General features: G+C 43.6%; 1 protein-coding gene across 2 annotated transcripts in view; it reads left to right on the top strand.

Moving 5' to 3' along the window:
* The window catches only part of PEX1 (peroxisomal biogenesis factor 1), a 628515-nt gene that overhangs the window by 510584 nt on the left and 100864 nt on the right, over positions 1–17067 (top strand). Inside the window, exon 22 of one of the 2 annotated variants that reach the window (XM_078663648.1) lies at positions 1371–1568. The exons of the other annotated variant lie outside the window; for it this stretch is intronic. Coding sequence (XP_078519774.1) covers positions 1371–1568 — 198 coding nt within the window. The remainder of the gene's footprint in view (positions 1–1370; positions 1569–17067) is intronic. 2 annotated transcript variants of the gene reach the window in all.

The raw sequence follows: 17067 nt of genomic DNA, 5'->3' as shown, positions 1-17067 counted from the left end.
AATAAATCATTTTGTTTACAATGCGTTCATTAGTCCCCTAGAGTACAAGAATCACCTTGGTAGTAAAAATGTGTGCTTCCTCCGGGTTTATTTGATTTTTTTTATTATGTTTTTGGTAAAAGAAAATACGCATTTGGGGAATTAGTATTGTACAACAAGTACTACTGAGCTAGCCCTGATGAGATTCAGCATGGTTGGCTGCTCATGTTTCGGTTTTAAATAAATGTTAATTTTCTAGGTGAACAAACAGGAACATTTTGGACTATTAGTACTTTTTATTATTCTAATAGCTATTTATATGATGCACACCTCTAACTAACATAGTAAACATAAATAGTTTAATGGTGTACACCACAAACTAAATTTTGTTTAGGAGGTTGAATAATCTGTGCTACTATCCTCTCACTTAAAAGTACTTGTATAGCAATCATTGAAGTCAGAATGGCTAAGTTGGCGATGCTGGTCTCTTGCAGGCAGTCCAACATTACGACTTCATAAAATTCAAGTGGTAATCATTATGGAATAATCAGCCTCATTCAGACACCAGATTATAATGAGAATAGGTTTCTAAAGTTCTTATCCAATCGGACAACCACGTTTGGACTCTACAACTCATTAAGGGAGTCTATTTCATCCACTGGCTGTGATTAGGAACCCAGGTAAAGTAGTGCACTGAGGAAACATAGTTCAACTGTTAATACATGTCATTTTACCACCCTCCATTCATTTTGAGGCTTCACCATTGTGGGACCTGGCTTGTGGAATAACATACCCCAGTCAGTTTGTAAATCGATATAACAGTTCAAAAAAGTATATTTGGCAATGTCTTTCCCACAGTATCCTTACTTTGCTTAGATGCAGGAAGTAATTTCCTTTTAAAACCTTAAAGGCAAATTTTCTATGAACATGCTAATATTTATCCCTGCACAAACCGCACTAAAAAGATCTTGCAGGTAAAATTGTTTACAGTTACTACCAGATAGTTCTGTCTGAATGTTCAGTTATCTAAATTCAAGGAGACGTTAGAGCACAATAATACTTTAGTATACTTTGTAGCGCCCAACACATCTGCAAATAACAGTCACTGGATCTCAAATCCCACTGCTAACTTTTTGGTAGAGTTCAGTACAGTTTGGGTAAACGGATTCTGGAAGAGCAGTAGAACCTTTAGAAGGTGACACAAATCTACATTATGATTTGCACGAACCTAAGGCAAGAATACCTCTTAGATCTATTTTTCTATCCGTAAGACTCGCATTTTGTCATCACCAAAGTACCTTTCCCTCTGAAAATGTCATCATATGTGCATGTTCACCAGAAATGTTCATTTGACTAATCCATTATTGTCTGTTGTTTCGTCTGTCTTACAGAACTCTCAGTGCTTTTCTGGACCAAATTCCACAACACATGATTTTTCGGGCCTTATTCTAAGGGATTTAATATCTACACAGCCTCCAGTTTTTATAACCTCTTCACAAGAAGATTCCCAGGAGTATAATCAGGAACAAATTGAGCAACTGAGGGCTGAGATCAATGTTATCAAGAGCAACTACACACACCAGAATGGGGTACAAGAAATTTCCAGATCTCTATGCTGTGCTCTTGCTTTTTCCAATAATTTCATTTTCCAGTCCCTTTGCTATTTCTTTCTTGCAATATCACCTTTATTTCCCTAGTAAACAACAGTAATGAGGCTACAGTAATTAGGTTTGCAGCACACAGAAACACTGCAAATGCCTACTTGAAGGTACTTCTCAAGAAATAAATATCATGTCATTTGTACATGCACGTACTATTTATCTATCTGATAAATGTCGAACATATTTTTTTTGTCCATCAGCTTCAGCCTGATTAAATCAAATCTACTTCCAAGCTGGGCAAGCTTAGTCTAGATCTTTCTACCATTTCGTTGCCCTATATCTCCCTTCTCTTGCTGTGCTACTAAGTTAATGTTTTTCTGTTTCCTCTTAATAAGCTTGCGTTCTTATTTATTTACACTGCCTTTCTACATAAACTATTTTTTCTTCATTAAAAAAATATATCCCCCTCTTTTATGGTTGAACACATAAAACTATATTTTCTCTTGTATGTCCTAAGGTGATTTGTGTTTTTATATTAATATTCATAAGATTCGTAGAAGTAATAATCACTATACATGTAAATTGTGTTTTCATATAATATTTGCACCATAAATAACATGGTTTTGTTCTGCTCAAATGGTACACGTGTTTTGGCATTAGAGGGGACAGGTTGTTTTGTCTACCAGGTTGTTTTGTCTACCAAGATTTTCTGTAATTTCTTTTAGCTAACGCATCAATAGTTGGCATCTGGGCATTGACGTGTTATCTTTGTTTTTCCATCCGCTTGAGACATATTTTCTGTTTTTGGAGTTGTTTACCGTACACTCCTCTAAGGAGATGCTTGAGTAATCTGGAATGCCAGGTGCCTCTAGTATCGAGAGTCCTATTTACTTTGGACTGCACTGGAAGTTATGAAATTCTGCTTCCGTTATTCCATTTGGTCTGATCCGTTGGCCAAAGCATTTCTAGCTAACATTTTTTCTCTAGTAACATAGGATATGTAATGATATCGACTGTTTGATTGCTTTGCTTAAAAACTGAAACTACACCTCATGGGGTAGTAGGAAATTCTGCCCATGGATATTCACGGTGGTTTGGAATAGTTCTCATTATATTTTATGTCCATTTTTTTCTCTTTTGTGTATGTGAACAATTGTTCGTAGGGACCTCATTTTAAATGTCCCATGCCCTCTACTCTGTTTCCCCGGAACTCCTGATAAGTTCTATTAATGTGGGTGTTTTCGTTCCACTTTTTTATTTGAACTTGTTGTGTTCGTAAATGCCAGTATTTCAGTTTTATGTAATCAACTAATTTTTCCCCCCAAACGAAAGTTTGCCATTTTGTTTAAGATAAGAAGTACTTTGTCCGCCGATATCCTTTTAATTTAGATTTTTAGATAATAATCCCTTTGTATCGAAACCTCATTCTGCTGTTTTCTGAAAATACACTAATTTTGATCATAAACACCAGCTTTTCATATTTAGTAAATAAAGTACCATCTAATTTTTTTTTTACTAGTAAGTCATTTGTCTGACTATAGGTGGAAAATATAATTAAGATGAATCACTGACTTCTAAAACAAAATTAAATTGAATGAACAAGATGTTTATAAAGACTTACTAGTTGATGTCAGTGAGAGCTAAAAACCAAAAGGGAAGGGTAGTTGGCATGGACAATTGCGAGTGGCAAATATTTGGGGGCGAGTGGGCCCAGTTGTTAGATTGTGCTTTAACAAGAGGTGTAATTCAATTAAAACAGATGTTGGTTGATTCACACTAATTTCACTTTCAAGGTTAACCCCATTTTGTAGCTGTGTTGCTGTATAATATGCAACAAAGTCAGAAAGGTCCAGTCCTCCCTTCACTGTGGGAGTTTCAGAGTAGCTAATTTGGCCCAGCTGCATTTGCCCTCCCAACCCAAAGAACACATTAAACTGTCCAGTTAAAAAAACAAGCCAAATAAAATAGGCACATAGAATTCAGCAGCTCGAGGCATTCTACCCGTAATGGATATAGGGAAGGACCCTCCAGAATTTCACAGAATTCTCAAGACCCTTAAGAATTCTCCCCATATCAAGGGTAACATGTGCAGTGGAGTCATGTGTACTAAGTACCTAAAAATCTTAGTTTTCCATTCTATCCCCAGACTTAGGAGGGAGCTACCTGTGAACCCTCCCAGCCTGCCCAAAGGAAAGGCTGTATTTCTCCAGTTGATTTTTAATCAAGCGATTTCTCCAAACGTCTTGAGTTCCATAAGTAGGAGGGGCACAATTAGGGCTGGATTTTTAAATTGACTGTCAATGTACATTGACGCAATATGTGGTGTGATCCCTGTATGTATGCCTCACTGTGCCATTACCTGTCATCCTTCAGGCCAGCTGCTCTACTGCAAGCACAAACCGCATAGGAGATAATGGACCGCCCCCACGGGCTCCTCTCTCCTCTCTAAAGTCTGACCTACTCTATAAAAGTGGGCCCAACGCCTGTTCCATAACGAGTTAGATGTAGTCCCAGCCCACATTGTCAAAGGAGCACTCTAGATCTAGGATCCCCAGGGCATAATCTTCTCTAGCGAGAGCATAAGGTGTTAGTCCCCTAATATTACGCAACATACTCCCCCCCAGGACTACATCTCTTTTGATCTTCCAGGATTATAACTCTTCTCACCTTCAGGAGTCTTTTTGCTAGGGATTTTCTGGGCAGCTTTAAATCTGTGTTCAGCATTGAGACCCGCACGGGTGAGTAGTACACTATATAAACCCCCTGATTGATTGATTGATTGATTGACAAGGTTTGCTAGGCTGATATCGGAGTTTGATCTTTTCCATTATTAAGAACCAGAACTATCATCGTTTCTCTCTGGCAGAGAGGTCCCAGTAGTCTCTGTAGGGACAGTGAAGGTATTTTCTTTAATAGGTTAGTGGTTATACCACCCATGCAAGGTGATTGCGCTTCTGCATCCCATCTTGGAAATCCTTAAGCCTATCTAAATAGAGGAGGGCCTCAAAGCTGATGGGCTGTTCATCCATCAACCTTGGGAACTCCATCAGACCTAAGTAGTCAAGGATCTCTACTCTTGGTAGATCATTGGGTTGTGCATAGCCCTTGTTAAAAAACCGCCTGCTCAGTATATTTGTTTGGGGTCTTTCATGTTTTAATAACCATGCAAACATCCAGCCGGTCACCATCCCCAAATAGTCTTTGACTTTGTGGGTGTGGGTGCTCGTTCAGGTGAGCCAGAAGGTGTCCAAAAGAACTTCAAGGAGACTGATCTCTGGCCTTGTACGGTGCCATTCTCCTGTAGCAGTATTCAGCGTGTTTTCCTTCCTGCAGTCTCTCTATCAGCAGCCCTGTGCCCAGCCCCAGGATCTGCTCTATCCATGGCGTGGAGGGGATGGGCCAGTTATTTAGGTGGAGGCCTGTTCCAGATCTCAAGCTAGGTTCAGACATCCTGTGGCTTGTCAAAGAAGTTGCTTTTTCCATTCACTATAACTCAAAGATGGGCTGGGTAGAGCAACATGTATTAGCATTGGTTCACTTCCAGGTATGATTTTCTTTGCGACTTCACTTTCATTGTATAGTCCGTTTACATGGAAATATTTATGTATTGTTCTGAATTCCTCACTGCTTTTACTATACAGCCTGGATGTGGCATGCAGCAGCCAAGGTCCACCCTGCTCACAGGCAGGACGTGGAACTCCAGCCTAGCCCCATGCCATTGGGGGAGCATGGGGCATTGAGTTCGCTTAACGCCCTAAGGGCACGCTCGGGTTCAACACAGTCTCCCAGAGCTTCTGTGTTCCTTCAGACTATCACCCAGGGGGGAGTGACCATTCCTGCTCCCCCAAACTGAGCTCCCAGAAAACTGTGATCCACCTCAGATATCACTGTAAATAAGGCAAGGCAGCATAGATCAATAACATTGTTGCAGGCTATTTTGATAGGGCTTGAGACCGAATTGCACAATATTTTATCAGGGGGTTGAGGGGTAGTCAGAGCCTCTCAGCATCACATCTTGTGGGCCATCTTTCCACACCTTATCACAATTTCATACTGCTGACATAGATTCCTTGTTTACTTCAGGTCATGCGTGGACATATAAGGCTTCACAGTTCCATGGACAGTTGCATATGACTGTGTACCTCCATCAATTGCCTGGAACAGCTTCAAATCTTGTTTAAGCTAGAATCTAAGCCAATGAGAAGTATAGCAATCGTATGTTGGGCATGGTTGTCACATGCCAGGGGTGGCAACCAGCAGCCTTGGATGGCCATCACATCATATTAGTCACCATCATATGCCAAGGATAGCCCGACGGGCAAGAGGATTACTTTGTATGACCAGAAGGTCGAAAATATATCCTAACTCTCATGTACCTATGTCATACACGACCACTTGCATATCAGTGTGATTGCCAGAGTTGTCTTCAGTGATCTCATACCTGGTTCGACTACTCCCTCCAACCTTTTTACAGACCTGTGCAGCCTGCCGCCGTTCAGGAGGCATAATATGCAGAATGCAACTCACAGCCATCTGAGCCCGGAAGCAGATGCAGCATTCGTGCTCTGTAAAAATCGCCACAATAAGGGCAGGGGTTAAGTCTGTGGAGGACACCAAGACCTTTTCAGTAGCAGTACGAGTCATTAGCTGCAATGTTCAGGTGCTCCCAAATCCTCCACCAAAGCTGCTACACACACTCCACTTTAGCTGATACTCTGAGCATCAGACAGTATTAGTATTTGGGGACCTGTTGGCTGTTCTGGGACTTGCCTGTGCTCAAGCCAGTAACATTCAGCACCCGAGAACGGGAAAATATGCAGACGCTTATGGTAACCCCCTTTTCAAACACATACACTGCACAATGTGTGTGTGGGGGTGGTCTATCAGCAATTAATAAAATCTGCAGCTTGAACTCTATTATAGCATGCCAGATTAGTTTATGGATGTCAGCTGATGATTTGCAGACCAGCTGTTACGGGCTATGTACCAAGACAGCCATGGGTACCTGAAAGCATTAGTCACTATACAGTTAAATCTTTCGCAATAGCACAGGTTCTCCAGCTATTGGATTGTTAGCTGTTTTAGTAGAGTACCTCAGTGACCTGGGATGCAATGAGACATGTGCATGTAGGCCTGAGCTAAATGCGGGGAGGGGTAAGGCAATGGGTAAGAAGAAGACTATTTTTGAGGGCCAGAGTCAATGAAGTGGAGTAGATTTATCTCCATTAGCTTTGTAGCATAAATAGAGCCACAGCAGATTTCACGTTCACGCCTGGGAAATTGAGCCATTGGAGGATTTTGTCTGCGAGAAGATGTGTTGCTGTGGGTGGTCATCCACTGGCATGTTACCACCATGTGTGTCTGGGGCTACATAGACCCAACTTGTTCCAGATTCGCTCCTAGAGCTGGATGCCAGAGTTTACTCCCATAGATTTGTGGTGGTGTGCACGCCACACGGGTGAGAAGTGAGGAGATACCGGAGGACCATTATTGATCCCCACCTGTACCCTTTATATAGAGGTTCAGAAGAGCTTCCTTGTATGATAGAAGAAGCACAAGTCGGATTTCTTTCAGCCTGGGAAGGGAGTGCGGGAAGGAGTCCTGAGTTTCTGGTCTGGAAAAAAGCCTTCTTGGATTTAAAGAGTGGTCTAGTAGTTAAAGGCTACCTGGCAGCTGTGGACTTTAATGCACAGTTGAAGGCTGCTCCCACTGGGTGGAATGGTGTTTGATCTGGGCTGTTTCTGTAACTACAGGGAAGAGGGGGTCGATCATTGGGTGGACCAGAGTCATCCTCCGGAAGACGTAGCTGAGAGAGTGTGTGAACATCTAATGTTTGTGTCTTTCTCCCTTTCCTTCATAGTGGCTCACAAGTGCCTGCAACGTTAGCTGGTGGGAAAACAGTAAGAGTTTCAAATGGGAACTGATATGCAGTGCTTCCCATATGAGTGTTAATGTTGATATTTGTACTCCGCTGTAATGTGTTGATTAAAATGATTTAGACCTTAAATAGAGCATTAATGAAGAAATAAAACCTTGTTAGTTAGCCTAGACGCTTTTTCTCTCTGGTCATTTTTGGTTTGCAAAACAGTATTCTCGGATCATAAACATTGTGAAAACAATTTGAACGTTTAGTTCAATCATTCCAACTGAGGGTGAGTATAATTAACAAAACAAACTTACAAAACAACCCCATATTGAGCAAAATCGTTGTACTCCTTTCCTCGCCTGACCTAGTTTAGAGACCAAGGGCCAGATGTAGGAGCCCTAATACCGGTCGGAAACGGCCGATTTCGGCCGTTTCCGACCGGTATTAGGGTTTTCAGATGTAGGGGGCTGAAAATTATAGAATCGGTATATTTACCGATTCGGTATATTTACCGATTCGGTAAAATTACCGATTCGGCAAAATTACAGATTCGGTAAAATTACCGATTCGGTAAATTCACCGAATCGGTAAATATATCGATTCTGTAATTCCAAATGTAGGTGGCACAGTTTACAGTGCCACAGGCCCTTAAGAGTCGGTATTTTACCACACAATCCTATTGTGTGGTAAAATACCGAATTCAGGTGTGCATGCACACCTGTGCAATGTGACACACAGACATGCCCTTAGGGCATGTATGTGTGCCACATGTCACACAAGCCTGTACTTGGGGTGCTAGAGGGTGTCAAAGTGACACCCCCTGCACCCTTGCAGGATTCGGTATTTACCGATTCTGTAAATACAGAATCGGTATTTCCCATTGATTCCTATGGGCTTCAAAGCCCATAGGAATCAATGGGAAATACCGATTCTGTATTTACAGAATCGGTAAATACCGAATGTTACAGATTCGGTAATTCTGAATTTAAAATTACCTACATCTGCCTCCTTCCTATTTACCTACTCTTAAATACCGAATCGGTAAAATTCGGTATTCAAGAGTAGGTAAATCGAATTTACCTACATCTAGCCCCAAGACGACAAAAAATACCCGAGTTGCTTTCCTATCCCTTTACTCATTTCCCCATCCTCCCCTCAGCCAGGGGAGAAGGGCAGTTTCCATTTGTTGGTGCCCGTGAAGGAGGACTGTGGCCCCTGCTAGCTCTCTTCCAGCCTCCTAATGTCATTACAAGCGTCCAGCCTTCCCAGGCTGCCCTGATCTCTGCTCTCACACAAAGAATGTGTGGGAAAGGATCAGGGGCAACAAAGAGGTCCTAGCCTCCCGCCACAAGGGACTGAAAATGCGGGCGCTGTCAATAGTGCAGTAGATGCTGTGGCGCATGGGCACATGGGTGGGAGGAGTACACTTTACACAAAGTGGTTGCTCCTTTTAGCTACAAAGCCTGTAGATTTGGGGGGAGTTTGCATTAATACCTTGGTGTGCTTGTTAAGCCACTGCCGCAGATTAGACTAAAAGAAGCACTATGATGCAGGGGTCTGCACCTCTTCTCCTGCAGTGTAAAATTAATTACAAAATAAAGCCAGGAAGAAGCTCTCTTTGCCGCATCTATATGCTGACATTGGAAAGACAAACTTTTTTTGTTTTGTTTTTATAACAGTGAATGTATGGGATTCATGTTGTGCTTCTTCCAAATACCAGCAGTGGTTAAAGAAAGTAATTACAGGCGACCTTGTTATCTGTGAAGGTGACCTCCTAAATGACATCCTTGATGACTTCATGGAAGCCACAAGTGGAAATATATCCATGGTTCTGTATGTATTCACTGCGGTGACTTCTAGGTGTTTAAAGTGGTACTGCTGCATTTGGGTTTATGTTTAGAAACCGGTGTTTCTAGCGCGCGTAATTGCAGAAGTGTTTATAATTTGTATACACCGCTGACTTTCTAAATGGCGTCATTGATGACCACGCTGGCGACAAAACCTATCAATACTCTCTTCTATGCTCCTTACCCAGAGCCAGTGTCCTGCTGCAGACCAGGCCCAGAGAACTCTTGCGGTCGAAGGGCAGGGTGAGAAGTCAGGCCATGTGACGTCAGCAGCTGAGGGGTTGGGCGAATGTCGTGGTTGCAACCTGCACTTAGACCATAGTAGGACATGACCTCGGGGAGGGGGGGGGTCATAGTAGGCGTGGCCAAAGGACTTGACCTCGGGGGTCCATAGTTAGGCGGTCTGTGTGGCAATGCCCATAGCCCAATGGGCTCCTAAGGAGTGCGTGGCCAGCTGCCACTGAGGATGGGTTCAGGTAGACGTTAGACATGTGGGCAAGTGAATTACAGCAAAACGAAACATATGTTTCTTCATGGGATTTTTGAAGATAATTTATGGTTCTTGACGTAAATCTGAAACTAGCCTTTTTTTTTTTTTTTTTAAAGCACCATTTAAAGGTACATTAAGTTTACGATCCGAAAACCACAAATGATTGAAATTCAGCATTTATGATTAGCTAATCAAGCATAACTCGCCCTTTCCTCCTCATCACTGTGATGAATTCCACGTCACAGACGTTGTCAATAATCACACATCATTTTCACTGCGCTGATATCAAAGCAGTGAAATAATTGAATTTTTAAGTGTGCCATTGATAATCACCCTTAATGGAGCTTATACTTAAGATTATCTTATTTCAACTAATAATCACTTTGCATTTGTTGATATTCCCTTTTAATACAAACTTATCCCCGTCACTGAATAGAATGAAATGTGAAACAAGCAGTAGAGGCGGGAAAGGGGTATTGGACGAGAGAAAGCAGACACTGGATATCACTTCACTGCTGCGTCATGCTTCTGGGCACTCCTTCATTTGTCATGACTGTTCACCATCCAACTTTTCACAGTGACAGTGATATGCCTTGAAGCCATCTCAGTGTTATTTATAGCTAACTGGTCAAACAAGCATTTACAATGCAACGGTCTCGCCTTTGCAAAAGTTAAAACTATTGGCATTGTAATTGTCAAACTTTTTATATATGTGTTGGTTCTGAAAACCGATAAATAAATGGCATTGTCATTTACAATACCAATAGCTTAATCTCTCGCACTTGTGATACCGATTGCATTGCATTTCGTTGCCTGTGCAAGAAAAGTGTAAGTTGCAGGATGAGTTACAACAGGATGCATGCATATTCCTCTAACAAGAAAAGCAATAGTGCTGGGGTTTGACTTCACCAAGTGTGAGGGGGTAGAGGAAGAGGTACAGGTATCCTCCATGGGAGTGGGGTGGGGGGTAATTGTTCAGTTATGCACACAAGACAATGGTGGGCGGGGTTATGCACACAGACAACAATGGGAGGGCAGGCGGGGTTATACACACGGACAACCGCAGATAGGGATATGCACACGGGCAACAGAGGGTGTGCAGATGGGATACGCACATGAACAATGGAGGGTGGTCGCTTGGTATTCTGCACAAGGACAGCAGCAGGAGGGCAGGCAGGGTTATGCACATGAAAAACATTGGGTAGGTTGGGTTATGCACACAGACATTGGCAGGTGGGTGGGATTATGCACACGAACAACGGCCGGATGGAGATAGGCACACAGACATCGGAGGATGGGCAGGGATATGCACAAGGACAACAACCTGCACAGTAATGTACAGAGAGAATGGCGGGTGGTGTTATGCAAACAAACAAATGCTTTATGCACAGCAACAAAAGCAGGCTGGCAGGGTTAGGCACATGGACAACGGTGGGCAGGCGAGATAATGCATACAGACAACGGTGGGTAGGTTATGCACATTGAAAATGGCGGGCGAGGTTATGCACATGGACAACGATGGTTGGGCAGGTGTGGTTATGCACACGGAGAATGACAGAAGGATATGCACATTGACAACGAAGGGTGGGAAGGCTGGGTTATGCACACGGACAACGGCGGGTGGGGTTAAGCACAAAGACGATGATGGGTGGGCAGGTGTGGTTATGCATACAGAGAATGACAGAAGGATATGCACATTGACAACAGAGGGTGGGCGGGGTTAAGCACACGGACAACAGTACAGTACAGTGCACGACTCTTCAGTACAGGTGCTAAATAGTGCTCGCTCCTCACAGGCAATGCATCGCAGGGAGGTTAGACTGGACCTCACTCTAAGCAGGCATGACCTCAGGAAGGGGTTTAGGGCCTCAGCACCGTCTCTCTCACAGGCCTTCACCGCAGATACACAGGGGATCGCAGAGTCAAAGCGCGGGGGAGCAGGGCGCCAGGAGCAAGCATAGCAGGCCACATGAAGTCACTCACAGGCCTTCACCGCACACACGGGTGATCGCAGAGTCAAAGCGTGGGGGAGCCGAACGCCAGGAGCAAGCATAGCAGGTCTGGGGGGGGGGCAGTCACTCACAGGCCTTCACTGCACACACGGGGGATCGCAGAGTCAAAGCGTGGGGGTGCCGGGCGCCAGGATCAAGCATAGCAGGCCACGGGGGGGACAGTCACTCACAGGCCTTCACCGCACACACGGGGATCGCTGAGTCAAACCGTGGGGGAGCTGGGTGCCAGGAGCAAGCATAGCAGGCCACTGGGGGGGTAGGGGGGCAGTCAATCACAGGCCTTCACCGCACACACGGGGGATCGCAGAGTCAAAGCGTGGGAGAGCCGGGCGCCAGGAGCAAGCATAGCAGGCCACGGGGGGTACCATTGCTGCAGGGCCCAACCGTTCACTCTGGCAAACAATTACCTGAGGGGGATAGCCGATGTCTTCGACCACCACATTGTACTCAGTGCAGTGTCGGCAGGGCAGCCCCTCCTCCAACGTCCAGGCATCTCGGAACTACTCGAGGGGAGGAGGTGCAGGTCCCCAGTAGCGTCCCTCTCCGCTGTAGCATTGCAGGCATTGGAATCGGCCTTAGGCGGTCAGTCCGCTCTTGTGAACCGGCGGCTGGTCAGCTGCGTGTAGTGTCTCCCGAGGCCAGTGCGATGCTACGGGCCGCCATCTTGCCGGAGTCTTGCTCGATCAGCCGTGGTCTCTGCATAACCTCTGAGCGTCGTTTGTGGCCCCAACAGGGGCCCCCACCGATCCACAACGCGGGAGGCAATACTTGTGCTAAGTCCAAGATGAGAGAGAGAGAGAGAGATGTTACCTACAAGGACCCGGGCTTGGTGCACGTCGATCCACATGTACAGAGAGAGAGCCCTAGTGCTGCCCAGCCTGGGAGGGATCCGCAAACCATTTTTAATAACGGTATCATTTCTTTCACGTTTAAGTATTCTGCGCGCCTTAAATTCGAGCCACCAAACCTGAAAGCTGTTTTCGGAACCATGCATCAAACAAAAAACAGTTAAATAAACACCGCATTTTGTCTCTAAGCTCCAGCCCTTTCAGACTGGGTGCCCCGACTTCCTGCTGGGGTAAAAGGTTCCTTATCTTCTTTATGGGGCCATTTGGACCCATAAAGAAGATAAGAAACCTTTTACTTCAGCAGTAAGTCAAGGAACTCAATCTGAAAAGGACGGGGCTTAGAGAGAAAGAAGAACGTCACTAGGACCTCTTCTCCAATGGCTGGCCACCGTTTAGGAGGCCAGCCAATGGAGAAGAGGGGCGGGGCTTAACCTAGCTAGTGATGTTCTCCTCTATCTCATTAAATCTCGTCAGCGAGACTGCGCAAGCGCAGCCATCGCAGGCCGAGACCTAAAACTGAAAGTTACTAGACATAAGTAATCACAGAAACACACAGAATTCTTCCTTCGTAGAAGTAAGATAATTATCTTCAACTTCATATGTAAATGTGCCTCCAAATAGAGATGTTCTTTAAGTTTTTATTTGTTTGTAGCACAACTGAAAAACAATTGGCTGTCAACTCACTGAATTGTTATCACCCTAAATGTTCATGATCTATGCATATCTTACTTATAGATTTTTTTGCCACAGAATTTCTTCAGTTACTTCACAAAAGAAGTCAAGTTCATTAATTAATGCAATAGCCACAGTTGTTGACCACTAAATTGAAACTTAAAGTAATAGTTCAAAGGTAAATTCCCAATTGAGTTGTTATTTTAGAATATATCTCTGAAAACCCAGAATGTCTCTGAGCAGTTGTTAAGGACATTTTAGTCCATCCAAAAACTAGAACATGATTCCATGAGGCTGACGCGTAGTAAATGCTGGGCGTAGTACACATAAAGATTGTCCGAACTAGATATAGATGCACAGTGCATCCAGGGGATGTTTTGCTCTCATGTCCTCTATATTTTGTGCTTAGCCTTTGTTAATGAGTTGAGTGAAATGAATATCACAACCAGTTCACAGTCTCTCGCCCACCGCAGGGCATAACAAAAGAGAAATACCATGTATTCTTATCATCCCAAATACCTATAAGGCCCATAGACTGGTTGACTAGTCTTTCCACTGGCCATCAACGTCAAATAGTCTATCAATGGGTCCCAGGTTTTGTCAAACTGTACACTGGTGCCCTAGATGCTGCGTGTGATTTTCTCATTCGGCAGTGTGTCATGGAGTGATGATCCATTGCAACCTCAACGGGGTGTCTTTTTTTTCCAGTATGCTATTATAAGTGTCTCTGCTGAACCTATTAGATGGTATAATAGTATTTTCCAAACTCTCACCCTACTCCCGCCTAATTGGCTCATCTACATGCATTAGAATTTTACCTGGGACCCTGGGAATCAGCTCCTTTAGGATTTTGGCAACATGACTGAGGATTTTGTTCCAAAAAGTCTAAATAGCTAAACACACTACTACCATTTATGGGTAATGAAACCCTTCTCTATCTTACATCTCCAACAGAAGCCTGAAACTGTTGGGTTTGCTTGTTTTAGTCTACAAGGGATTAAGTACCTGTGAAATGTTAGCTTATATTTCGACTAATGTGATGAATACTTCGGAAACCTTTGAGTTTGTTATTCCTTATTAGCTTCCCTATTTTTTCAGAGATTTCCATCGCCAAATTCAACTTCCACTGAGTAATCCCATGTCTTCGGACCTCGCCTTTCATTAAATACAATATATAGTGTTATGGTCAGACCTTTCGTGGTATTGTATGTTTTTAACTTTCTAATTCAAAGGGGAGCTAGGGGTCTAATAGCCACCTCCTTGCTTTGGAAATGCATTGCATAGTGTCTAATGTGTGTCTAATTCTGACAAAGTAAATGTTTTCTGACAGTCCGTGAATGATCTCAGGTGTCATGACACTGCCATGAAGTCAAATCAGCTGTGTTCGGGGCTTTTAAAGCCAGACAGTAAGCTCCAGTCTGTCAAAATGTTAGTGTGGAAAATCACTAACTATTTAATTGTTCATGTTTGTTTGCCATCAAAATCACATACAGTCGTGGTTAACAGCTCTCAAGAAAGATGTCCTGGTGCTCTTAACCTGTGAAAGACAGAAATGTGGGCAAAATTAAAGAGAAATGGTGTGCTGAGGAGGGAAACAAATGGATGATGTTAACTAATACCAGATGTTACAGCATTTTGGGCATGTAATATGCACTGTATTTTGTAGTGGTAAAAGCCCTAAAACATGCATTATATTATTTATATTTAAAAAAATATTTAAAATATGTATTTATCAAGCTATAATGGTTGAAGCATATAATGGGGCCCCAGTCCCTGTTAGTGTGGAATGATGGGGCGATCAGGTCTCGTATGCTTGATCTGTAAGGGCACAGAGATAGAAAAGGTGTTGCAGGCAGTGTGCATGGGCTGAGTCTGATGAGTGACGTATAATGTGGGTGCAAGATTAGCAGTGTGTGTGCAGTCCTGTGACTGTGTGGTGTAATTGACAATGTCCAGGTGAATGCTGTAGTTTAGAGTCCGGTAGTTAAACTAGTGACTTAGGGGGCTTCCATTCACGCACCCATAGATCTGTCTACCGAACCAGTGTCCCAGAAAAGAATAGTGATGTGCAGAATGAACGTACAAGATGGTCCCTGGCCTGGCATGTGCAGGCTCTAGCATTGTGGTTCCAGAACATTGCAGTAAGCATATTGTCTGACATACATGTTGTTTCCTAAATATTGTTTACAATAATATTGCCTCTTTAGAGTTAATGAAAAGTGTACACCCAGTGAAACCGCATTTTGGTAAACGATATTTAAGACCCAATATTCTGACAAACAACCCTTGCTAGCTAATGGAACAGGACCCTCTGGGACCCAGGCGCTTGACTGTTCCATACTAGGCTTGTCATGTGCTACCATTTGGCATACTCCCGATTTTCCATATCACAAATATTTATTAGTAGTGATGACTGGAACTGGAGATGGAAGAGGAGCCAAGTGGAACTCAGAGTTATCTGAATTCCAGCAGAAAAATAAGTGGCTGATGCAGTTTATGTCCCTACAAGGGCTACCTTCCCCAAGGCATAGGTGCTATGTAGGTAATCAAGGTTGGCCTATATATCTGTTAACTACTAAACTTCCAAGTTCTGAAGCATACTTTTCTTATCAGTGTTAGAAATTGGGTTTCTGGCTGGCAGAGGTATGCAAAAAGGAATAACGGAGCACACCCTTTTTTTTAATGAATTAAATCTAATGTTTTCTCAATCTTAGTGACTATTTACGCAGATCCACATGTTATGAGTGTGCTACACAGTATGTGGCAGAGGTATGCACCCTGTCCAAGCAGGAACCACAGTCCTAGTCCCCATAAGGGTAAGTCGCCATACACCCTAAATTATCCTGTGCTCACCTTCTGGTAGCTTGGCACAGAGCATTCAGGCTTAATCTAAGAGGCAATGTGTGAAGTATTTGTGCAACACTTCAAACAGCAACACAGAGGAAGCCCCCAAAATGTCTCCACACTAGTTTAGAAAAATAGAATATATTTTAATGAATAAAACAGACCAAAATGACAAAAATCCAAAGAGCAGAACCGGAGTTATGAATTTTAAACAATAAAATAAACAAAAATGTTGTGCTTAGAAGCATAAAGGACCAACCAGGACTATCCGGTCGCGCTAGACTAGGCAAATTCAAAATTTCAGGCTGACCATGATGGAGTACGGATCGTATACAAGGACCAGCCTTGGAACGCTTAAACAGTACCTTGGTTCGCAGTTCCATCAGCAACGAGATGCGAGGAGCAAAGGAGGTGATGTCGCATCAGACCCTAGGATGTAGGAGATGCATCTTCGACGAGCCGCACAAATGTGGTGGTGCGTCAGGAAAAGATGCAATGCGAAGTCCTCGATACTCTCAGCAACAGTGTTGTATCAGTGTTGATGGAGATGCGCCGGTACCGAGTGGTACAAAGGCATCAATGCATGGACTTTAGCTGGAGCAGTACTTTAAACCCACTTCCAAGGGTCTAGGACTGGATTGGCACCACTTGGCACGACTCTCAATTAGCAGAGTCCAGGTTCTCTAGCAGGTGAGTTGGAAGTATTTTATGTCCCTGAGACTTACATCAGGAGGCAAGACAGAAAGACCTTGGAGTCACCCTGGTTCTGGGTTCAAGTGATGTGGGTCCAGTCCTTTCTCTCCTAGGCAAGTAGGGCCACAGAAAGGTCGGCACAGCAGAAAAGCCGTTCTTCCATAGCAGCAGTCCAGCAGTCCTTTAGCAGCACAGCATTCCTTCTTCCTGACAGA

This window comes from Lissotriton helveticus, chromosome 10, assembly GCF_964261635.1.
Source record: "Lissotriton helveticus chromosome 10, aLisHel1.1, whole genome shotgun sequence".
In the NCBI taxonomy this organism is placed as follows: domain Eukaryota; kingdom Metazoa; phylum Chordata; class Amphibia; order Caudata; family Salamandridae; genus Lissotriton; species Lissotriton helveticus.
This window is presented reverse-complemented; position numbering and strand designations above follow the sequence as displayed.